The 26,597-nt window shown below is 32.2% G+C and overlaps 1 protein-coding gene across 4 annotated transcripts; it reads left to right on the top strand.

Moving 5' to 3' along the window:
- Positions 1 to 11,117: 11,117 nt before the first annotated feature.
- LOC107917807 (autophagy-related protein 18f) lies at positions 11,118 to 16,353 on the top strand. 4 transcript variants are annotated; one of them, XM_041076035.1, is made up of 8 exons: positions 11,122 to 11,995; positions 12,210 to 12,665; positions 12,742 to 13,161; positions 13,603 to 13,716; positions 13,823 to 14,653; positions 14,951 to 15,117; positions 15,422 to 15,792; positions 16,035 to 16,353. In XM_041076035.1, exons 1-7 carry the CDS (start codon positions 11,798 to 11,800, stop codon positions 15,612 to 15,614), a joined length of 2,379 nt encoding a protein of 792 aa, XP_040931969.1. In that variant the 5' UTR covers positions 11,122 to 11,797; the 3' UTR covers positions 15,615 to 15,792; positions 16,035 to 16,353. The 4 variants fall into 4 exon arrangements, with proteins under 4 accessions (XP_016702620.1, XP_016702619.1, XP_040931969.1 ...); XM_016847129.2 differs by having other exon boundaries at positions 13,494 to 13,730; XM_016847131.2 differs by lacking the exons at positions 15,422 to 15,792; positions 16,035 to 16,353 and having other exon boundaries at positions 11,118 to 11,995; positions 13,494 to 13,730; positions 13,823 to 14,722; positions 14,951 to 14,995.
- The last annotated feature ends 10,244 nt before the right edge of the window (positions 16,354 to 26,597 follow it).

The following is a 26,597-nucleotide window of genomic DNA, read 5'->3' as shown; positions in this document are numbered from 1 at the left end:
TGTCTCAAGATAACGATTTGGTTAGCGCCTTAATTTTTATCACCTATTCTGTTTATCAAAGTTGTAAGAGTTCGACAACAACATAATAGCCCATTGGGAAGATTTATTATGTAGCATTCTCCAACAATTTGAGACAATATTTCCTTAGGTGAATGTAGTTGAAAGCTAGCTCAAAATTATTTAAACTCGTGATCTGAATAAACTTCAAGAACACTAAAAATTAGAAGAGAGCAATATCTAAATATCAAAACCAAGAGAATACCTTTTAGTTTTTTTTTTTTTTCATTCTCTTGTACATAGTAATTTAATGATTATCACAAAAGTTTTCTTCATTCTTTTACAGCCTTAATTTTGTAAACGCAGACTTACTCATTTCATTAATTGTAAATTTGAGGGTTCCTGCTTGAGCTATAAAAATTAAAGAGGGTTTAGTTAAGCATTGAAAGTTAGGAGAAAAGTTCTATTTTAGCCTTTACAATATATACGGATTGTAAAGGTTATAGCTTATCCTTGAAAGATAACATTTCATATTAGTGAATTGGGAAAATCTTTGGCAAGTGAGGTTAAGGTAATGGAGGTAGTCATTAGAGTCAAACCACTATAAATCGATTGTGCAAAACTTTTCTACATTTTCTCATCTTTTTGAAAAAAAAATTAAAATCTCAATTTATCCCCTTTTTGTATTTTTTTAGTCTTACTATTGAATTAATTAATTAATTTTTTTAAAAAAATATACTTGTTTCGAAGAATACTTAATTATTAAGCTAATTAAATATGTGACTTGATTTTTTATTTAAATCAAGAGAGGTAAGCTCATATAATTGAGGCTAATGTGCCACGACTTGTAGTGTTATTTTCCCCATAAGAGCCACTGGCCATGGGACTAAGAAGTCTTAGTTAGACTTAAATTGTTCCAAATTAATTAATTATTTTAAGTTAAAAGTAAGGTTGATATTGTCGATTGAGTTTTAGCTCGATTGGCATGGACATTGTTGCCAATACAAGAGGACGTGGGTTCGTGTGCGCTGAAGCTCATTATCCTCCTATTTATGGGTTGGGGAAGAAGGGCTTTAGGTAGTTCTAGGAAATCTTGATTTTTTTCCTATGTTTGGTTTTTGAGCTAAAGTTCACTCTTGAAGTATATGAGAGTTCAAGAATAGCACAGAAGATCATTCATAACAGAGAAGATCATTCAGTTGAAAGATTGAAAACTTTGGACTTCAATTCAAGTTGGCAAAAAATTCAGTTATCTCCTAAAGCCCTCTTGCAATCTGAGCATCTTTTCTAGCCTCATAATACATGTAATTTATTTGATCAAATTTATTACCTTACCTATCATGATAAAGATCCACTTTAGAAAAAAAAATTCATTGTGCTAACTCTAACAAGTTTTGCAATACCCCGTAGTGGTGTTATAGTCAATCCCCGGAGGCATTTCTAATATACAATTGGTGGTTGGTGATAATCTATGAATTTACTAACCTTTGACTCTAAAGGATCAACTTATAATGATACTTGATAACTTTGGGCCCACCATTCGAAATATATACACTTTACGGTTGAAACTATAAAGTATCAATACCTCTAAGAGAGTGTACTGAGACTTGGCAATATAGGTACTGAGACTTAGATAGCAAGTCTCGATACCAAGATCTCTTGTTTTTATATTGCCTTTCTTAGTCTTGATACTATTTTCTTAGGTTTGTAGACTCGACCCATAAGTCCTAATACTTAAAGTGTAGGTATCAGGACTTGGCAAGTATTAAGACTTGGGTCTCTTATTTTCCAAATTTTGGCTACTTACTTCTAAGGTCTACATACCATGGCCCTAAGTCTTGAGACTTGGGTGCAAAAATATACAAATTGGGTCAAACTTTGGTTTTTTACTTTCAGAAAACCCTATTATTGTTTGGAAAACACTCTAACTTATTTGACTATAGTTCCAAGGCTTAGATGCCAAATAGCTCTACCAAAACGATCTTTGAATTCTACAAAGCTACTTATCAACCTACAATCTAAACATGAAAAATTCATTACCTACCTCAGTTTACATTCATTGAACATAAGCCCATTTATCAAAACCTAACATATATAAGATGAAGACAACCATCCACTCCTACTAAGATAGAAATATAAGACATGCAGATATATATACAAGCCTCAAAATGCAAAAGAACTTAAATCTTAGGTCACTTATGTACATACCATTAAAATATAGATGGACCAAATGAACAAAAGTTTACATATGGTGGTTGTGACTTGTAGGAGGTGATGCAACTCTTCCTATAATCTTATCTTATTTTGACTAACTTGCGTACATATAACAACAGTATGCTGAACTTTATAATGCTCAATGTGATTCCATGAATCGTAAGTAAGACATAAGAAGACTTTGCACCCTTGAATTATTTTAGTTATCTATAATTCAATATATGCATGTAACTAAACAAGTTGTGCCCATTCTATCAAATGTATTTCTTTTCTTTATTTATAACTTAATGACTAAATAAGATTAATTCATAGCCTTAATCCATTGTTTGACACTCACTTTTTTTTATTTATAATTGACTCCATTCACTTAGCAAATTCATTAAACTCTTTATTCTTTATACTACTATTAGCGTCAATTAAACTTTAGACTTTTATTCATCAATGATTTATCAATTATTCAACTAAGCACATTAATGTTGTTACATTAATACAATTCAACGGTTTATTTGATAAGCATAATAAAGCACTTATATGCTTTACAATGCTACAATCATTTCACAATTCATAAATGATATTCAACTCAATAATTATGATTGATAACCTAATTTGGTTTTATGTGTGAATCAATAATCATATTAATCATAATTCACAACTTATTATAAAAATATCCTTAACATTTGATTCGTTAACAATTATCATTAATTATATTTTAATATAATACTGTCCATATGTAAACACTAGAGAAGATCAATGTCAAATACATAGATTCAACTCACACATTATATATGTGCAAAATGTTAACAATGACCGATAATTATACTATGAGAGTGCAAAGTACTAAATGATATACCAACTGAACTCCAACATGCAAAATGCTAACGGTACTCCCATGCAACTTAAGCACCTCACAAACACAATTATAAATAGAGATGCAATATTGCTATCCTATGACATGCCAATTACACCTAATAAGACTCATACTACATTTTACAAGAATATCTACAAAGCTTACTAAAATAACTAACCTATGTACAATTTAAACAAATTTTGCTTAATCGTTCAAATCGAAAATCAACTCAATTCAGCACACTATTATTTCTTTGTAGCACACAACTTAGTAAGAGAGGCTCCGATGGATTAATACGTATTTGAATGGTAGACTACTAAAAGTGTTGGTATTTATTTAGCAAATGTGCTAATATTCTCCATGCTTCTTCCTTTCTTCTACTTCCCTAAATTTCATTACTTGGAATACATAGCATAATAGAATACAAAAGATGATGACTGAAATCGGATGCCAATGCGTAATCGTTAACATCGAACCCTAGCAAAAGGATAAGTCTCTAGTGTTACAAAAATGAATTACATAAAAATAATTGTTAAATTATCCCATCACAGTTGCATCTCCTTGCAATCTCTACACTTTATAAGAGATTGTAATAATCTACTTACATTAGATTTTCTTTTTTACATTTTTTTATGCTTAAAAATGACTAGTTAAAGGACCCCCAAAATTATATATATATCTCTATTTGAGAATTAAGAAAGCGTGGGATATGTTAGAATTAAGTGACCTGAATCCTTATTTAAATAAAATACAGTGGTAAAATAAAATAAAAATAAAATCCATATAGAACTACACATCTTTTATTTTATTTTATTTTAGAATAAGGTTTTTTAAACCTTATTAAACTCCATATATTTGATATTAATTAGAATAAGGTGTTTCAATCTTATTACACTCCCATTAGAATATGGTTTTACAAGCCTATAAACAGAAATAGTCTATTCCTCTTGTAATCATTTAAATTCGACATGGTGAATTTTCTTCTCCTCTGCCCGTGGTTTTTTCCCGAAAGGGTTTCCACGTAAAAATCTATGTGTTCTTTATTTTTATTTCTCTTTTCTTTGCGATATATTATCATTACCAACGTTTTATTTTTATATAATGGTATCAGAGCTTCCGAGTTGTTCATCTCAATCACGGTAATGACGTCTTTGAAGTATGAAATTCTATTATTGGATCCCAACACCAAATCGCATTGTGGAAAATAAAGATGCAAGCAGTTCTTACACAGATAGACTTAGAGGAAGCTTTGCTAGGGGTAGATAAGATGCCTTCGATATTGACGGAGGAAGAGAAGAAACGCAATGATCGAAAGGCGTTAACACAATTACATCTGCATTTGTCTAATTAAATCTTAGAGGATGTGATGAAGGAGAAGACTGCCACTGGATTATAGAGGAGGTTGGAACAAATATGTATGTCGAAAACTCTAACCAGCAAGTTGTATATGAAGCAACATCTTTATACTAATCGTTTGGAGGAATGTACATCTGTGCATGAACACTTAACAGTGTTTAAAGAAATTCTCTGAAACTTGGAGGCCATGGAGGTTCAGTATGATAAGAAAGATTTAGGGTTGATTCTACTTTGTTCGTTGCCCCCATCTTATTCATCCTTTAGAGACACGGTTTTATATAGCCACGAGTCTCTCACAGTTGATGGGGTTTATAATTCTTTGACTTCGTATGATAAGATGAAGCATCTTGTGGTTAAACCCGACTCTCAGGAAGAGGGTCTTATTGTTCGTGGGAGACAAGATTAGAATGTTGACGATGATCGTGGAAGGAAGCAAGAACGAAATCCTCGCGGTAAATCTAATGGTAGATCGAAGTCTTCAAATAGAGGTAAAACTTATAACTTCTGTAAGAAGAAAGGGTACATTAAATCTGAGTGCTATAAGCTACAGAACAAGATCAAAAAGGGAGGCTACGAATTAAAAGGAAAAACAACTAGAAAATTCCGGTGAAGCTGGTGTTGTAGAAGACTACAGCGATGGTGAACTTCTTGTCACTTCTATCAACAATTCTAAAGTGAGCGAGGAGTGGATCCTTGATTCGGGTTGCACCTTCCACATGAGTCCCAACCGGGATTGGTTTACAACTTGTGAAACAGTATCTAAATGTGTTTTTTTGATGGGAAATAATGCTTCGTGTAAAATTGCAAGTGTTGGAATGATTAAAATTAAGATGTTTGACGGAGTTGTCAGAACACTCAGTGACGTGTGACATATTCCAGAATTTAAGAGAAACTTAATTTCGTTCAATACTCTTAATTCAAAATGGTACAAATACACAGTTGTAAGTGGGGTTTTAAATATTTCCAAAGATTCATTCACTATGATGAAAGGGTGGAGAAAGACTACCAAGTTATATGTTTTTATAAGGTTCTACTATTACTGGTGATGCAACTGTCGCTACCTCTTCCTTGTCAGATGATGATATTGCTAAACTTTGGCATATGCGCCTAGGGCATATAAGTGAGAATGGCATGGTAGAATTGAGCAAAAGAGGACTTCTTGATGGGCAAGGAGTTTGCAAACTGAAGTTCTGTGAGCATGATATTTTTGGGAAGCAAAAGAGAGTTAGATTCACCAGAGAAATCCATAACACGAAGAGAATATTGGAGTATATTCATAGATTCACCAGAGAAATCCATAACACAAAGAGAATATTGGAGTATATTCATTCTGATTTGTGGAGGCCATCAAGAGTGCCTTTGAGAGGTAGAGTTAATTATATGCTAACTTTTATTGATGATTTTTTCAAAAAAGTTTGGGCATTCTTCCTGAAGCAGAAAAGTGATGTGTTTTCTGTATTTTAAGTCTTGAAAAACTATGATTGAAAAAAAGACAGGAAAACAAATAAAATACCTTCGCACAGACAATGGCTTAGAGTTATATTCTGATGAGTTTAATAAACTATGCAAGTTAGAAGGGATCGTGAGACACTTGATAGTTTGTCATACTCCACAGCAAAATAGCGTTACAAAACGAATGAACAGAATGATCATAGAGAAGGTTCGATGTATGTTTTCAAATGCCAACTTACCAAAGTCTTTTTGGGCCGAAACAACCTCTACTGCATTTTTTTGATCAATCGATCTCCATCCGTTGCTAATGAGAAAAAGACTCCGCAAGAGGTATGGTCTGATAATCCTGTTGATTATTTTGATTTAAAGATCTTTGGGTGTCCTGCGTATGCTCATGTTGATAATGGAAAATTGGAAACGAGATCCATTAAATGTGTTTTTCTTAGTTATAAAGCTAGTGTAAAGAGGTATAAGTTATGGTGTCTTGAAAATAGAAAAATTATGATTAGTAGAGATGTTGTTTTTGATGAAACTGTTATGCCACCTAACTTATCTCTTAAAGACTCTTCCAATAAGAAAATCAAAAGCATGTGAAGCATCAGATTAATCTAGAATCTACAACAGAGTCGACTCCTCAAACTAGTACAAAAATTCAGAATAGAGTTGCTTCTTCACCACAATACTCTATTGCAAAAAAATAGAACTAGAAGAGAAATTAAACCTCCAAAGAAGTATGCCGAGGTTGATATAGTTAGTTATGCTTTAAATGTGGCTGAAGATATAGATGCAAACCAAGAGCCATCTAATTATTTTGAGGTAGTTAACTATGAAGACTCAAAAAAAATAGATGTTTGCTATGCAAGAGGAGATGGAATTACTCCACAAAAACAAAATATGAGATCTTGTAAAACTTCTTAAAGGTAAAAGACTGTTCGTTGTAAATGAGTGTTTAAAAAGAAAGAAGGGATTCCAGGAGTTGAAGAACCCAGATATAAAGCAAGGCTTGTTGCAAAGGGTTACAGTCAAATTCCAGGAGTGGATTTTACAGATGTGATGCATAGTTTGATTCGAGCTTTACTTGGTATTTATGGCCATGCATGATTTGGAGCTTAAGCAATTAGATGTAAAAACTACATTTTTGCATAGAGAACTTGAAAAGGATATTTACATGCAACAACTAGAGGGTTTTACAGTCTCAAAAAAAGAGGACTATGTTTGCTTGTTGAAAAAGTCCCTTTATGGTTTGAAACAGTCACCAAGACAGTGGTACAAGAGGTTTGATTCCTTTATGACTTCTCATGATTTCAAAAGAAGTAGTTTTGACAGTTGTGTTTACTTTAAGAAAAATTGTGATGGTTCTTTTATGTATCTACTCCTTTATGTTGATGACATGTTGATAACAGCGAAAGATAAATAAGAGATAAGAAAGGTCAAAGCCCAACTAAGTGAAGAATTTGAGATGAAAGACCTTGGGACTAGCAAATAAAATAGAAGATTCTCAGAGATAGAAAAACAAACAAATTGTACCTAAGCCAGAATTGGTATATTGAGAAAGTTCTTTGCAGGTTCAATATGCAGAGTGCTAAACCTATTAGTACTCCTTTAGCAGCCCATTTCAGACTTTCATCGGTTTTGTCTCCATAATCAAATGATGAGATTGAGTATATGTCACATGTTCTATACTCTAGTACAGTAGGATCTCTCATGTATTCTATGGTTTGTTCACATCCAGATTTATCATATGTAGTTAGTGCAGTTAGCAGATACATGACGAATCTCGGTAAAGAACATTGGAAAATAGTTCAGTGAATTTTAAGATACTTACGAGGTACTATTGATGTTTGCTTACAGTTTGGAAGAATTAGAGATGAAGTCATTGAGTATGTTGATGCTTATCTTGTTGGAGACCTTGATAGAAGAAGATCTCTCACAGGTTATGTCTTTACAATCGGAGGTTGTGCAATCAGTTGGAAAGCCACTTTGCAAATTACAGTCACTTTGTCTACCACTGAAGCTGAGTACATGGCGATTACTGAGGCTTGTAAAGAAGCTATTTGGTTGAATGGACTCTTTAGTGAACTCAATGAAGACCTTCAAATCAGTACAATATTTTGTGATAGTCAGAGTGCCATCTTCCTAACAAAAGATCAAATGTTTTATGAGTGAACAAAACACATTAATGTTCATTATCATTTTGTTCTTGATATTATTGCTCGTAGTGATATTGTTGTGAGTAAAATTAGTACTCATAAAAATCCTGCAGATATGATGACTAAGTCACTTCCTATAACCAAGTTTGAGCATTGTTTAGATTTGGTTGATGTTCATTGTTGAATATAAACCCTTAAGGGGTTTTATGGAAGAGGTGGAGAACTTGTTCATTGAGAGTTCACGATGAAGAACTTATTCATTAAGTATTCGTGTCAAGGTGGAGATTGTTAGAATTAAATGACTCGAATCCTTATTTAAATAAAATACAGTGGTAAAAAAAATAAAAGTAAAATTTATATAGAACTACACTTCTTTTATTTTATTTTAGAATAAGATTTTTAAACATTATTAAACTCCATCTATTTGATATTGATTAGAATAAGGTGTTTCAATCTTACTACACTCCCATTAGAATATGGTTTTACAAGCCTATAAATAGACATAGCCTATTCCTCTTGTAATTATTTAAATTCGACATACTAAATTTTCTTCTCCTTTGCCCGTGATTTTTTCCCAAAAAGGTTTCCACGTAAAAATTTGTGTGTTCTTTATTTTTTTTCTTTTTTCTTTACTATATATTGTCATTACTGGCGTTCTATTTTTACAAAGAAGCTGCAGCGGCACATCACGAACTAGCTACCAATTGAGCTTCCCTAGATGTAGTAGTCAATCAAGATGGATGCTGTATAATAAACTTTTTTCATCTACTCGCACTTCTACCTAATTCCTACACTCGCCTCTCATTCAATAAATAGACAGTTATAAAAGCAAGTCAAATCCTTTATATACTCACAACTAGACTTGATCATGATTCGGTCCGACCTAAAGATCCGTCTAAAAAATAGGAGAGTTTGAATAAAAATATAAGCTTGGAAAATAGGCTTAAAAAAAGAGAGCCATTTTCTAAACAGGTTGAGCCTTGGATAAGTTTTTTTTTGTCTGAGCCTGACCCGACTCAAATTTACAAAAAAAAATATTTCTACTGCTTTGCTTCTGTGTTTTGTTGTTGTTATGCTATCATTTTGGTATTATATTATTACTATTTTGTTGTTGTTTGGATATTGTATAATTATTATTCTGTTGTTAATTTTGCTATTATTTTAGAGATATTTTCTTATTAGTTACACCTATTTTAGTGTTATTTAAGTATAAATACTTTTTTTAATTTATTTTTAATTTGTTGGGAAATATTTATTTTAATGTTTTGAGTGTATTTGATGTATTCTATTCTTTATATTCGTTTTTATATAAAAATAATATTATAAAAAAATACGAACAGGTCAGATCAAGCTTGGGTTTTAATAATTTTATTCGGGTTAGGCCGAACCTAAACCTAAAAAATAGGCCTAAAATTCTGTTGAGGCTCAGCTCGAACTCAGGATGATCACCTCTACTTGCAGGTGCTCTTGAACTTGGAGAGAATTTTACTTTTTCTAATTTTCTTAAATTTTCAATTAAGAAAAAAAATAAAAAAAATTAAACAAAGAAAATTTGATTTATTTTCATTAAAGAAATAAAAAAGAAGAGAAAGAACATGTTTATCCTTAATAGTGTTTTTTTTTGTGGTTGAATTGAAAATATAATGCAGGCTTACACAGCCTTTTAGAATATATTAAAATTCTTTAAAAAATTAAAAACTATATAACTTTATTCGTTTTATTAAACGGTTTTGATAAACTGATGACTAGTGATTAAAGACCAAGCTATTTGATATCATCATTTAAGGGAAAGTAACCTTTTGGACTTCTTAATTATTGTTTTATGCATTAAATTATTCAAAAAAATTCCCAAAACTATTTGCAAAGCAAATAGAATAAACTTAGAAATTAAATATTTTAAATAAATAATAAAAAAGAATAAATATGTTTTTTTTATGTATTTTGAAATGTTACAATTTATTAATTGCATAAAAGGTAAAAATAAAAAAAATAAAAGCATCGTTTTTCTCTTCTTTAAGATAATTAACTATTTCATATTTTTATTTAAAAATAATATGATATTTATTTACAGCACATTTATTAAAAAAACAAAATTTTATTTTCAAAAACAAAATGCAAAAAACTTTTGATACTTCTTTTTGAATAAAAAATAAGAATAAAATAAAAATTCTTTTATTTATACCAAGATTAGAGATTTGATATATTTTAAAGCTGATTTTGCATATTTAAACCAGCGTTAAATTTTCAATTAAAATTAATTAATTTTTAATAGTTTTTAATTTTATAAAGCATTTTTAATAGAGATAATTACCATTTTTCTATTTTTCTATATTCTTATTTCATTATTAAAAAATAATTTTTAATATTTTTATATAAAAAACTAAAAATAATTTTAATATATTTTTTAATTTTCCAAGATAGAAAATGAAAACTCCATTATTTTCTAAATCAAATATACTAAAAGGATACATTAAAAAAAATAATCGGTTATATTTTAGTTATTTATATTTGAAATATTACGGTTTAGTCACTTATGTTAACGTGTTGTAACATTTTAGTCACTGAGCCATTAACGGTGTAAGAGAAGCTGATCTGTCACGTTAAATCATCATTTCAAACAAAAAATTTTAGGTTAGATTATACAATTGATCTTCATATTTTTTCGTTTTGACCAATTTTTTTCTTTTATATTCTTTTAACTTTTTTTTTCTTTATCTTCCATTCTCTTTTACTTTTCACTCTATTTCCTCCTTTCTCCATTTCTTTTAATATAAAGAAAAAAATTAAATTACTCAAAATAAAAAAAATATAAAAATCAATTGTATAATTTAACCTAAAATTTTTTATTTGAAATGATAATTTAACATGCCACATTAATTTACTGTTACACCGTTAATGACAATTAACGCTTAGTAACTAAAATGTTACAACATAATAACATAAGTGACTAAAACGTAATATTTCAAACATAATGATTAAAATTTAATCTGATTGAAATTACTATTTTAACATTTACCCTTAAAAAATCACAAAAAAAAATCCTCATAGGGAAAGGAGGAAAAAAAAAACCTTTGAATTGAAATTTGAGAGTTAAAAAAGAAAAAAAGGGAAAAAAAAGAAGAAGAACAACTTCATCTCTTCAGTATCCAACCTTCTTTCTATCTCTCTCAAAACTCTCTCATATTTCAATCTTTCATTGGATCGTTTCCTAAATTTTCGTTCAAAATCCCCTCAAAACCACTCTCTACTGATCATTTTATTTTCTATGTTCTTAATTTCCCATTTCTATTTGTTAAAAAATTAATTCGATTTCCAAACCCCAAAAAAAGTTATTTCTTTTATTTTTTTTAATTTAAAAGAAAAAATTCTTTTCTTTTTATCCCGGTTAATACCTTTGCGAAAATTTTAATTTGTACAATTCTTTTAGAATATAAAAGTTTTGAGTTTTCAGAGAAACAACAGAGAATCAAAATCAAAGCCGTGTCTTTTTGTCTTGTTTAGTTTCAGACTTTGTTTTATCTTGTTTTGTTTGTCACTTGTTTTTCATAAAGAAGATTGTTTTTATTTGCTTCAAATGGAGACATTTGTACCCTGAAAATTTCTTCAATTAAAAGTCTGTTTCTTTCTTTCTGGGTTTTCATCCATTCTTCATAATTTCTCATTTTCCCGAAAAACCCAGCTATTTAAAAGAATGTAATAAGGAACAACCTTGGGGGTTAGTAAAAGGAGAAGTTGGTGGATTGCTTTGATTTCGGGTTTGTTTAATTAGGTGTTGGGGATTATGAGGAACAGTGGAGATGGACAAGGGCAGTCTAGAACACAAGGCGGAGGTGTCGTTTCCAGGTCTGCTCGGAGTTCGTTCCGTGCCATTTCCAGCTACTTAAGGATCGTTTCTTCCGGTGCTTCCACCGTCGCACGGTCGGCGGTTTCTGTGGCATCCTCGATTGTGGATAGGGAAGATGATTCTGGCTATGATCAGGTAAGAAATAAAAGAGGGGTCTTTTGTTTTTCCTTCTAATTTTAATGTCTAAATATATATTCTCTTTAATTTCCTTGTTATAGAGTTGGAAAAATTGTTTACTTCAATTTATTCTAAATGTGTATGCTGACTGTTGTTATATGTAATTTGAAGTTAAGAGCATAAAATATGACTAGTAATACATTCCTCTGTCAAATGTGTTTATGATGTAAAGGTTCATTGGGCTGGCTTTGACAATTTAGAAGGTGAGGGAGATGTCATTCGACAAGTTCTTCTTCTTGGTTATCTGTCTGGTTTCCAGGTTTGGGATGTTGAAGAAGCAGATAATGTCCGTGACTTGGTTTCCAAATGTGATGGTCCTGTTTCATTTATGCAAATGCTACCAAAACCGGCTCCAGAAATCAGACCGGATGACAAGTTTGCAGACAGCCGTCCCCTTTTGGTAGTTTCTGCTGATGGGTCGCTCTCCAAGGATACTTGCATACAGGATGGTGCTTATAATGGAAGCATAGCAAACAACCGTGATTCTGGGAATGGTAGTGTTGTGCCTACCATTGTCCGGTTTTATTCCTTGAGATCTCAATCTTATGTACATTTGCTAAAGTTTAGATCAGCTGTTTATTCTGTAAGGTGCAGTTCTCGAATTGTTGCTGTAGGTCAAGCAGCTCAGGTATGTTACCTTATGCATATTTTTTGAGCACTTTATGTTTAGTCAGAGTTTGAGAACTTATTTTTATGGCTTGCAGATACATTGTTTTGGTGCCACAAAATTAGAGAGGGAATTTAGCATTCTTACAAATCCTATAGTCTCAGGCTTCCCTGGTTCTGGAGGTATAGGCTGTGGACCTCTGGCTGTTGGTCCTAGGTGGCTGGCTTACAGTGGAAGTCCTGTTCCAGGTTCCGATTGTGGACGTGTCAGTCCACAACATCTTACACCTTCCGCAAGTTTCCCTGGTTTTTCTTCGAATGGGAGCCTTGTCGCACACTATGCAAAAGAATCAAGCAAGCAACTTGCTTCTGGCATTGTAACCTTAGGAGACATGGGATATAAGAAACTGTCAAGATACCTTCCTGATTCATACAATTATCTGCAATCTGGAGGTCCTGGCTGGAAAGGCAATGGAACTGTTAATGGTCATTTAGTGGGTGTTGATAATGTTGGAATGGTACGTATAATTCGCCCTAAGTTTGATTCGAAACTAGTATTTTTCAGCCCCTCCCCCTTTTTTAGTTGTCTTTTGCACATTTGGTCCCATTTGTAGTCTTTACTTTTAATCTGCAAGTTGCTAATACTCTGTGAAGTTAGACTTGTAGAAAATTTTTTGTTCAATATCTTATGTATTCATATATATGTTTTAGTCTAAGGCTTGCATTTCCTCTAATTAAGCTCAAATGACTTTTCCATGGTGCTCTCTTATGTGCCAATTATATCTGCAAAAAGGTTACAAGCAAAACCAGTTTTTACACTTCACTTTATATTTTTCCCTGGGCTTATCAGGTAATTGTTAGAGATATTGCCAGTAAATTTGTAATCGCTCAGTTTAGGGCACACAAGCATCCTATTTCAGCATTATGCTTTGATCCCAGTGGGACCCTTCTTGTAACAGCTTCAGTTCAGGGCCACAGTATCAATGTGTTCAAGATTATGCCTGGGCTTCAAGGAAGCTCTTCTGCATGTAATGCACCAGCATCGTACGCACATCTATACCGGCTGCAGCGTGGTATTACAAATGCTGTAAGACTAGCATTAATGTTGAGTATAAGTCTTATCTGTTGTTGGCAATTGGAGTTTTTCTTAATTTTTTTTACTTTCTTTTGAGATTTCAGGTAATACAGGATATTAGTTTCAGTGATGATAGCAACTGGATTATGATTAGTTCTTCGAGAGGGACAAGCCATCTCTTTGCTATCAATCCAATGGGAGGATCTGTAAGTTCTCAGTCTGGCGATGCTGATTTTGCCCATAAGAATAGCATTGTGGGTGTTATGACTAAGCCACAAGTTCCTTGGCTGCCTAATTTAGGAGTACAAACACCTACTCAAACAAGTCTTTGTGCATCTGGACCCCCTGTGACACTTTCTGTTGTTAGCAGAATAAAGAATGGGAACAATGGCTGGAGAGACACTGTAAGTGGAGCTGCAGCAGCTGCAACTGGCAGGATGAGTCCCCTTTCAGGGGCCATTGCTTCCTCTTTTCATAACTGCAAGAACAATAAATTTTTGTTTTCTGAAAGCAGCTCTTCAAAGGCAAAATACCACCTTCTGGTTTTCTCTCCTTCTGGATGTATGATACAGTATGCTTTACGGCTAGCAGCTGAAGATGATTCAACACCTATTGTTACCGGATTAAACACAACACATGAGTCAACTGCAGATTCTGATGGAAGGTTGGTAGTCGACGCAATTCAGAAGTGGAATATATGTCAGAAACACACGCGAAGGGAGCAAGAAGATAATGTAGACATATATGGTGAGAACGGGACTACGGATAACAGTAAAATATATCCTGAAGAAGTGAAAGAGGGAAGTACATACCCTGACCCCTCCTATACTGTAAAGAAAGCAAATGCAAACGCCGAGGAAAAACATAATTTGTATATCTCAGAAGCTGAACTGCAGATGCATGAAGCTCGGATGCCACTGTGGGCAAAACCAGAGGTATCAGACTTGATTCGGAATTTCTTTGATGTTTGTTTGTGGAGAGATGCCCATGTGTAAAGGTGCCAGGTAACTTACTTGGTATAGTTCTTTGGTGGCTATCTCAAGGACTTGTTATTGCTTCTCACCTTCACTACTAATGCTGTTTATATCTGTGCATACTTGGGTGTTGAAGAGGTTATTGTGAGAAATAGAAAGGGAGGGGGATTTTCCTGTTCTGTAAATCCAGCTAATGCATATTAAACACTGCATTTTTGTAAAGATATTTAACTTTCTTCTTGTTCTTTTTCTTTCCAGATATACTTTCAGTCAATGGTGATGGATGGCATCAAAATGGCTGAAGAAAATGCTTCTGGTGGGGAAATAGAAATTGAAAACTTCTCAGCCCAAATGATTGAAGCACGGTCTAAAAGCTTGGTTCCGGTTTTTGACTATGTTCAAACTCCTAAGTTCCCGCAGACAAGGTGTGCTGAATGCAATTTATGTCTATGTACTGATTCCCATGATGCTTGTCAAATCTTTTGTTTCTGCACTGCTCTCATGTCCAGATATTTGAGCTTTTTGGTTCATAGCATCATTTTCAGATAATGCATTTATTTAACTTCCACGTGAGGAATATTTAATTAATTCCTTAATGTGTATCATGCTTTTGGTTTCTTTAGCCCTTGTTTTTCTATGCTTTATTACCAAATGACATTCCTTACAACTGTTCAATTTGCTTTTGTTGACATTTATGTATAACTCATCAAGTCTCATCTTTGACTACAGTATTCCAACTGTATATACCAATAACAATGGATGCCTGTTGCATCAGAGGTCTGGGCTGCCTGAAAATGGCCGGCTTTCATGTAGAAGCAGCTCTGGCTCTCTTGACTTCATGACTGAAAATGGTGCTGCGGTTGCTGAACTTCACACTGGCATCCAAGAAACTGGTTTGAATGGTCCTAATATGCCTCTATAGGAGCCAGGGGCTTTGTAAATAACAATCGTAGCCCTGACACTGAAACACAGCTTGAGATTGTAATATAGAGAGAGCTTAAGAATGGAAGCTCAAATCAAGTTTGTAAATAGTAACAGTGAACTGAAGGTCCCAAAATGGACAATCATTTTGGAGATGAAGGCAATGAACTTGTTTAAAGGTAATCTCTTTATTTCCAGCTTAAATCATCTGTTGAATGTTAGTAATTATGTTAGGGAGTTCCTTAGGCTTTAACATTGTGTAAACTGAGATGTAGCAGTTCTTAGGGGTTCCTTCGCTAAATATTGATTAGTTATACCTATCCTTTCCTAGTTTCTTGTTATGCTTCTAGTGTTGACTTGATAAGAAGCTCTGTCTCTATTATGATTATGAGCTGAATTTGACATTTCTCTCTAATTTCAGGTATGCATATATCCTTTTGATTCTACACAGAGGCTGGTAATTACTCTGGGTTGTTAAGAGAAAAAAGGGGTAAAAGCTGAAATGTGGATACTATGTTGTTAGGTTTCTTATATGTTAAATTTGTAAATAACAGAATGAATTCCCCAATATTTAGTGGTGGTATGTAATGTAAGTGATAGCATTACTTTATAGCCCCAAACCCATTTCTGTTCTATTAATTTTAAATGTTTATTTGTTACCATTCGGAGTTGTATTTATATGAAAGAACGAGATTATAGCAACATGATAAATACAAGTTTCTTTCACTTTGTTTCCCCTATTTTCTATTTTCTTTTTTCTTTTTCCAGCAGTAAATAGTAATTGTTGTAGATTTTATTGTTTCAGCAACTTGTTTTCGCTGTATAGCTTAGCAAAAGAGAGAATACTGCGTTGTTTGATAGAGTGGAAAGAAAATTAGAATGATGGAAAATTGAAGGGGTGAGAAAATAAAATGATGGAAAATATAAATTTTTTTTCATAGATGTGCTTGATAGGAAAGATGGAAAAATAAGAAGAAAATTATTATTTCCTTCTATTATTTGGTAAGAGTTGTAAAAAAAAAATTGAAAAATGCATAATTTGTACTAAGATGTATTTCTCTCTCATTTTTTTCTCTTATCATTTCAATTTAAAATGATTGATTTTTATAAATTAGGATAGAAAATGATCAACCTTTCTTAATTTCTTTCTTGTCACTAGTGTTTTCTAGGAAACATACTCAGAAATTAATTTTCTTTTCACTTTTCTTCTCTCTCCTCACATTCCTTCATTTTTCACCTACACAAGCACACCTGAATCATTTCTAAGTAATGCTATGTTTGGCCTTCCACCTGAAATGTTGCACCAAAATGATGTTTTTACATATTAACCAATGACTGCAGAAACAAGGAATTGAGTGCCTTTGAATCTGATATATTGATTTGGGTTTTTACTTTTAACTAGCATCGATTTTGATTCATGCTTCGCGTTGCTAATATTTTTGGGCTAAAATATAGAGTTAAAAAACAATTATTTTAAAGATTTAATATTCTCTGTATATTTGGAATTTAATTCCATATTTTTATTTTTAAAAAATTCTTTAAAAATTTAGATTCAATACGTCAACATTTTAATTAGGAAAAAATATTTAGACTAACTAATGACAATATAAATGTTAAGGCATCAAAGTATGTAAAAGAATTAAAGTATAAAGATTAAAATTTAAATTTAAGTGTAGTATAGAGACCAAAATTAAAATTTGATAATTTTTATATAATCTAAAAAGGTAACATAGGGACCAAAACTGAAAATTGATCATTTTATATAATCTAAAAATATAAAGGGATCCAAATTGAAATTTAACTATATGTTAATAATGCCAAAAAGAAAAAGTAAAGAAAAAGAAGAAAAGACCGCTTAGTAGTGTAGATGGCTCTATAGATATTGAAGCTCTCGACCTCAAATGTTGGAGTTCAAGTTTTGACAATGACATTTTTACCTTAAAATTGTAATGTAATGTATCAAAAACAAAAAAAATTCAAGTCTTGTCTAGTTTTAAACATAGTAATGATATCTAGTAATGCGTAAGCATTGCACTATAACATTTCATTTCATAGTATGAGATTATGAGAAAATCTTAAACCCTAAACATGATATTGAGAACAACATCAACTTTTGTCTTGGAAAACAAATTATTCTAACATCCAACATTCATGTCCATTTATTCTATTTTCCCAAATCAAACCTCCATGAATATTAGTATTTGATAAAAGCTACCTCTAAAACAAACCTACAACTTGCAAGGCATTTCTTTGTTTGAGTTACATTTAAGTTGGACCAAATAACTTTTTTTTTTCGCTTGGCCTGATAGAGTCGACTATGGTAACTAACAAGCTATTAAAAGTCTATTGGAAGTTAATTTATCAATTTTAATTAGTTACTTTATAATTGTTATTTGTAATTAGTTATCCACAACTATTTTATTTACTCTATATATAAACTAATGTATTTTCGATATAAACAAAAAATAACAAGAATCAAAGTTTTTCCTCTCTTCAACACTTTCTTTTCCTTCATTTTCTTTTCAACCAAATGATTTCTTCAATGTTAAATAAAGTTTTCTAATATGGTATCAGAGCCTACATATCAAGTGATGTAGATGATTGTGTCATGTAAACAAAACATTTTTTAAAATTACAAATAACAATTGTAGAACAATAGTGTTATTAGATGACGTTATAACTTTACAAATAAATAAATCAATATTTAATTGGATGAGGCAAACTTTCCTTTGTAAAAATAAAATAGGTATATCTTATCGTAAAAAGTTGTAGATTAAAGTTATATATCTTGAAGGAACTTATTCAGTTCTTGCTAAGTTTGTAGTTGATGAGTCTTGTTAAAGAACCAAAAATCTTGAGAGAATTGCATATGATAATAAAGATAGTTCATCAACATCCTAGTTGTTATTTGTTGTTAGTTCAGACATATATTACCTAATTTGGTGATATGTGATATTGCCTTTGCAATTTGGGATGCAATTCATAATCTCTATTCTTACAAATCAACCACTAAGATTATTTGCACAAAAAAACCCAGGAAGATTATGAATATTAGGTGTGAGCATGGCTAGTTAGTATATGAATCAACCTACTTAGCGCGGGGGGGGGGGGTGCATTGAAGAAAACATATAGGTATTTGAAGGGTACTTGTAACTATGGCATCTTATTTTGACTAGTAGAGAGTATGAGCTTATTTGCTTACTCAGATGCTGTAACACTCCGAAATTAGGGTTAGAAGTTTTTAAATTTGTAGGGTGGGTCATGCTAATTTCGTTAGATATTTATGTTTTTTGTGCGTTTGAGAGATAAAAAATGAGTTTGTTGGTCTAATGGTAAAAAGTCAATTTACCTTTGGTCTTGTGTTTGAATTCTCATGTGTGTAAAATGAGAATTTTTGTTTTAATTTTTAGATCCATTTTTTAAAAAAAATCTAAATGAGTCAAAGTTGTTAATTTTATTTTAATTAGATTTTATTTGCTTTAATGTTGAATTTTGAAAAAAAAAGGGAAAATAATCCCAAAATTGTTTCCACGTTTTTCCCTCACTCACTTTCTTTCTTTCACGTTTCTATCTCTTTCACATTTGTCCTCTTCTTCAAATTTTTCATTTTGATTTTTTAAAGTGTTTTTCCTTCTTTATTCGTTCTCATATGGATCGTTAATTTTTTTTTCTTGAGACTTTTATATTTTGGTTGATTGCTATCTGTTAGGAGGTTCGGTTGCCTTTCGTTTTTTGTTCAATTAAATGTTGAATCAAGTTTGGTTGTTTGAGTTTTGATCATTTGCCTTCGAAGATTTCCATGCTATTGCCATCGAAAACTTTCTTAGTTTTTGGTGTATTTGTGTAATTGAGTTTCAGATCAGCATAACAGTGGGTATTGATCATTCGTAGGTGCTTGGAATCACGTAATCAGGTGTGTTTCTGAAACTAATGTAGTTAGGGACCATATTGTTGATGAATTTCACGAATTTTAGTCGATTTTGGTGCGTTTTTGGGGCCACACGGGTGGTCCACATGGTCGTATGCCATCCTAGAAACAAGTTTATTTTCGAGTCACACGGTTTGGGGTAAGCTGCACGGGTTGACAATACTGCCGTGTAACCCCTGTTTGGGGATTTTTTTCAATCGCGCACGAGCGTGTGTTTTAGCCACACGACCGTATATCTTAGCCACACGGGCTGTGTTTTAGTCACACGACCTTGTCCTCCTTGCTTCTTAAATGTGTTAATTTTGTCGCACGACACAGTGACTTACATGGCCTGGCCGTACGGTAATGTAACTCAGTCACACGGGCATGTGTCTCAGTCACATGACCATGTATCCCTCTCACACAATCTGGATCCTTCTATAGGATCGTGTGGCCCTATTTTTTCAGTTTTTATTCCTTGTTCATAATTGACTCGTTTTGGTTTCTGTGTAATTCAACGCTTGTTTTAAGCCTTTGTAAATGTGTTTGGGACACCGTTACTGTTCGAGGGAGGTCTAGTAAGAGAGTATTACTGTATAATTTTAGTTTTGTATGTGAGTTTATTTGATTTAGTTATGTTAATTACATAAATGCTTAAATGTGGTATTTGTTAATTGGATATGTAGAATGTGGTTCATGATGTTATAACTGTTTACGAACATGTTTGATTTGATTCGGTTAATCTGAGCTATTTTTTATTAAGGATGATGGTTAAGGAAATTAGAAAATAAGTTTATACGTTTCTGTAAATTATTTGCGTGTGCATTTGGGTTTAGGATATGTTTGAAGAGAAGGAAGTCTGACTCGACAGTTTAACTGTAATATTTTATTATCGCAATATATTTATATATGTCAGCTCAGCTACATATACCTATTATTTGAGTGGGTTAAATCCACTATCGAGGTGTGTAGGGTGGATGAGCATACCATAGCCTTTGTGGTATATAGGGTGGATGGGCCTACCATAGCCCAATTGTGGTGTGCAGGGTGGTCAGAGTGGTGTTCTGGTTGGTTGGGCAGGAATATTTTTACTTATTATATTCATTTTGTATCTGAGTTTATATTTGTTTGTGCGAATGTTGGAACGTATGTGAAATAATTTGAATAATATGGTGTGTTAAGTAACATGTTTGTTTGGTTTATTGTGTTTGTGTTTTGTATGTTAATGGAAATTATTCATATATCCGACTGTCAGTTCAAGATTCTTGTGTGTTGTATGTAAATATGCTTTTGTAATTTCTTTTGTTTAGCTCTTCGTCATTTACTATTTACTTTTGTTCTGGACTCATACCGAGCTCATATAGCTTACCCATTTAGTTTGCCTTTTTAGGGAGTTCGTGTAGCTTGATCTCTAACACGACACATCTGAGGTCTCAAAATGTTTCGTGTTGGTTTGGTATAAATAAGTTTTTCATAAGTTTGGTATGGTGATTTTAATCAATTTTTAAGGCTATTATATAAACTGTGGGTATGGGTTATGGTTATTTGTTTTTGGTTTAAAAAATTTGGATGCCATGCATGGGTTTAATTTCACCAAATCATTATTATTCATTTATAAGCATACGATTTTTAAGGTAATAATCTATGGGTTTTTCGACTAAAAAAAGACATCAAATTTTCTGCTACAATTTCATTTTGGGGTTTTAGTTTTTCTCGAATTACAACTCTGATTTGATTACAAAATTAATATATAATTAGTAACTTGATTTTAAACTGGTTTGGAGTGATAAAAATGTTTAATGTTTGTAAATTACTAAGGAAAAAAAATTTCAAAAAAATTTTCATAAGTTGATCGTCGTTCTGCTCTGAGCCATTTTGGTGGCCAATGTGACCTCTAGAACCCTGTCGAAACTTTTGGACCGGGTTTCGGGGTGTTAAAAATGCTATCTGGGGAAGTAGCTAGGAGGGAAAGCAACCAACATCAATGTATGTTGTTTTTTTAGGAGGTAATCCTCTTTGAGCTCCAATATGCAACTTGGAGTTGCCATATCCAAAGCATAATATAATAGTGTTGCTAGCATAGTTTCAAAATTGATGTGGCTTAAGTCATTCTTTGATGAACTTGTTGAATTGTTATGTATTCCAATAATATAGGGTGATAATAAAAGTGTCATTGCTATGTCTGGTAACCCTATGTTGCACACCAGATGAAAATATGTAGAGCTCCAAATGCACTTTGTTAGAGAACATGTTGCTGATAATAAACTAGAAGTCAATCATAATCCTACAATTGAGCAAGTAGTAGACATCTTAACAGAACCTTTAACAGTTGGATTATTTTCTTATGTAACAGCTCGTTTTTAATCAAATCAGAATAGTGATTTTGGGACCACAAATTCGAGGTAGTAAAATTATTTGAATATTATTTTAAGTGTTTACGGCATGATAGTATGTGTGTGTGAAAGTTTCGTGAAGAAATTTTATCGTTTAGTTGGTCAATTTGATAAAAAAGACTAAATCTCGTAAAGCGTAAAACTGGATTTCTAATAGTTAAAAGTATTAAATAGCTATGAAATTAAATTGTGAGAGTCCTTATGTTGAAATTAGACCATTGTTAAGGTTAGTGAACATTTATGTCCATGGTTTATGTGATATATTAATGTTTTATTAAGGTTGAAATGGTAAATTAGTTATTAATAAATTATTAAATAAAACAAAATCAATTTAAACTTCATTATCATCTTCTTTGGCCGAATATTGAAAAAGAAGAAAACATTTTGTTGTGTTTTAGGGTTCGGCACTTGCAAGTTTAAATTGGTAAGTGATTTTGACTCGGTTTTTAATAATTTTTATGTTTTTGAGATCATTGCTTCGTATTTTAGCTATCCCATACCTTAAATTTTGAAACTGTTAAAGATTTATTAAGTTTCCATTGTTGAATGCTTGAGCAATTTGATAATTTTGATAGATTTGGAAGGTTTAATGTTAGATTAATAGCTTTTGTAAAGTGGTTTTTGACAAAAATGTCAAAAAGGGATTAAATTGTGATAATGTGAAATGTGGTGGTTAAAAGTGTGAAGAAACTGAAAATATGGGCTACTAGTAACATGTATTAAATTCGGCTAAGCTTAGGTTTGTACTAAATTGCATGAATTTGCAATTTTAGGTAATAAGGACTAAATTGTGAAAAATGTGAAAGTTTAGGGGTAAATGTGTAAAATAGCCTTAATGTATATTTTGTATTGAATTGAATAAATAGTTGATTACATGAGTTAATTTTGAATATATTTAGATCAAGAAAAATGAAATCCGGATCAGGATTGGGGAAAAATGCAAGTTATCGACTAATTGACTCGATTCGCCTTTTTAATATTTTAGGTAAGTTCGTATGTAATAATTATGCTTTTAATGCTTTGATATTGTATAAATTGTATATACGAAACTACAGTTATATTCGAAGACAAATCGACTATATATGGCACTTAGTGTGCGATTCGAGATAGATTCGGCTATATATGGCACTTAGTATGCGATTCGAGATAACTTCAGCTATATATGGCACTAAGTGTGCGATTTGAGATAGCTTCGGCTATGTACAAAACTTATATGCGAGATTTTGAGTATTCAACGGTATTTTGAATAGGTATGAGCTTGTTACGGATTGGTACAAGTATATACATGCATATTATGAACTTTAAGTCGAAGAAGTTACGAAGTTTACATATAAGCTTATGAATAAGCTTGTGAAAGGTTTGTTAGTAATCATAACGTACATGTTAATATGTTTAAATTGATGAAAGGTGTATTTGTAATTAGTTAAGTTTTTATTATACGAGCTTACTAAGCTAAAAAGCTTACTTTTTTTTATTTTCCCATGTCTTATAGTGATTTCAAAGCTAGCTCGGATACGGGGACTGTCAAAGGCTACGTCACATTATCCAACCATAATTTTGGTACTTATGAGCTTTTGGTTTGGTCATATGGCATGTATAGGATTATGGACGTATTAGTAGTGAGTTTTGCCATTTGGGATAGCTTGTGAATGGTTGTGTTTTGGTTTGTATTTATATAGTCATGAGATTTGACGTAATTTGGCTAGTTTGATTATGTATATATAAGTGTGCTTATGGCTTATATTATGAGGTTTGTGGGATTGGTATTATGCTTATGAATTGGAACAAAATAAAGTATGTTTGGTAAATGTTTTTAGAAATGCTAATGCCATTTTGTGAAGTTCTTAACGTTACTTGGAAATGGTTGATAAATTAATGATGTTAGTGATTGAGGTTTAGGCTAAGAAATGTTTAGATGAAATGGTAGGAATTATGGTTGATTTGGTTGTTTTGGATTGCCTATTTTGCTTTGTTTTTGTGCCATATGTGTAGGTGAATGTGTGTACCAAATAGGGTGGTAAAATGGCTTCGTAAATAGCCTATTTTGTCCACACGGGCAGAGACCCGGGCGTGTGTCTCAACCGTGTGTGACACATGGTCATGTTACACAACCATGTGTCCCCCTGATGTTAAAATTGAAATGAAGTCAGTATTCTCCCCACAGTCTCACACATGGCCATGTGATTGGCCATTTGGTACAAGTCAGTACACCCCTTAATTGGCACACGACCTAGCACACGGGCGTGTGACTTGGCCGTATTGCATAAGTCAGTATACCCCATAGGATTGGCACGGCCTGGCACATGGCCTGTTACACGGGCGTGCATGTCTATTTCGAAGGGCACACAGGCTAGACACACAGGCGTGTGGTTGGCCGTGTGACCCAAGTCAGCAACCTCACTTGTTTGGACACAAGGTAAGGCATGGGCTGGGACACGGCCATGTGCTTCCATTTCGAATGTTCACACGGCCTGTGACACGGGTGTGTCTAATGGCCTTGTAAGACATACGGGCGTGTGTCCCCTGTTTTGGGAAAAATTTTACTAAGTGTTGAAAAATTTCCCAAGTATTCGGTTTAGTCCCGAACCACTCTCAATGCATGTTTAAGGCCTCATTGGCTCGTTTAAAGAACACTATGATTGGTTATGGTTTTGTTGTATTTGAATTGATAAATTGTATATGAAATATATGTTTAAAAGTGTTATAAGTTTGGTAATGCTTCGTAACCCTATTCTGGCGTTGAATACGGGTGAGGGGTGTTACATCTTATTTTAGGAAGAAGCTTAGGGTGTATTCTGTCATCGATTTAGCTTAAGGAAGATGAGTAGTATCTTAAGGACCAAAAGGATAGTGGTGGAGCCAGAATTTTTTTTGGAGGGACCAAAATTAAATTGCATATTTTTACGATAGTAAAAATACAATTTCATCATTTTAATAGCATATATTTTTATAATTCTTAAAGGGTTAATCTATTTTTTTATCATTTGAGTGTGCAATTTTACTATTACTAATTTAATATTTTATAAATTATAAAAGGGACTAATTTAAAATTTTACCATTTTAGAGGGAGCCATGACCCTATTGGGTCTCTACTACACTCCGCCAGTGCAAAAGGAGATGATAGAGTTAGCTATGCTAGCTAAATAGCTACTAAAGGTCTGTTGATAATTAATTTATTAGTTGAGTGCAATTAGTCTTAATAAGTTACTTTACAATTGTTATTGGTAATTAGTTACCAACAATTATTGTTTTTACTCGGTGTATAAAATCATGTATTCTCGATACAAACAAATAAAAGCAAGAATTAGAGTTTCCTCCCTACAACATTTTCCCCCTTCATTTTCTTTCTTGATAAAGTTTTCCAAGCTGTCCCAACTAGAGCTGATCATGGGCTGGACGGCCCGGCCCGGCCTGAAGGCCCGCCTGAAAAATAGGAGGGTTTGGGTAAAAATATAGACCCAAAAAATAGGTTTGGACAAAAAAAGAGGCCCGTTTAGAAAACAGGCCGGGCCTCGAGTAAGAGTTTTTTGGCCCGGGCCCGGCCTAGCCCGAATTATATATTAATATATTATTTTATTTTATTTTTAATCATTTTAAATTTTTAATATAACCTTTTTTTATTATATTGTCAATTTGTGTATTGTTTTAAGAATTGTTTTAGTATTATTTTTATTTGTCTTAATATTTATTTTTATGTTTTTAAATATATTTGATTTATTATATTTTTAAAATTTTTTATTTAATGAAATAAGCAAAAAAATTTAATATGGGTCGGGCCGGGCCTGGCTCGGGCTTAGTAATTTTATTTCGGGCCGAGCTTGGACAAATTTTTAGGCCCATATTTTGGGTCGGGACATGCTTGGGCCTAATAGACGGGCCTAAAATTTTATCTAGGCCCGGCCCGACCCGACCTGACCCATGATCACCTCTAGTCCCAACCATCCAAGGTCTTTTCTTATCCTGCTTCCCTCATTCCATCACAAAAATACCAATAGAAAATTATTCTCTATCTAAATATTTATATAATTTTTTTTTCATGTTAATAGTTTATGTTATATATTGTAATATGTATATGTTGTTAATTTATTAAATTGTATCCTATTTTACATTTGTATAATGTAATTATTACATGTTTATAATTATTATAACTAGATAAATGTTGGTGTTATTAGATTTAAATTACTAAGTTATAATAAATTTAAAAAATGAAAAAATATAAGTAAAATATTTAGTAATTAATTCTATTATGATCTAATTTGGACGTGACAATTTCCCAATGTCAAAATATAAAATTACATGAAAATAATATTAAAAAATATTAAAATCTATCCAAAAAAAATTTATTATGTGTGAAAATTTTCATAAAATAATATAACATTGACTATGATTATGACTATTAAGAAACACACATGAAGTTATAGGATTTAAAATTAAAAGTTATTGTAATAGTGTAAATTTTATCATGTTCATACATTCAAGTTATTTTTCATATGATGTACATAAATTCAAAATTACATGCTAATAATTTATTTTTTCATGCATTTTATGACTCTTTATTCATAAGAAAGGTTAATGATAAAAAGGAAGGAAAGGAGGAGGATATATTTATCTTAACATAAGTGTAACTATTTTATATTTTGTTTTACATAGTGATTCAAATTAGAGAATCATTTGTGTGTTGTTA

The sequence above is a fragment of the Gossypium hirsutum genome, chromosome A01 (genome assembly GCF_007990345.1).
Source record: "Gossypium hirsutum isolate 1008001.06 chromosome A01, Gossypium_hirsutum_v2.1, whole genome shotgun sequence".
Taxonomy (NCBI): domain Eukaryota; kingdom Viridiplantae; phylum Streptophyta; class Magnoliopsida; order Malvales; family Malvaceae; genus Gossypium; species Gossypium hirsutum.
This window is presented reverse-complemented; position numbering and strand designations above follow the sequence as displayed.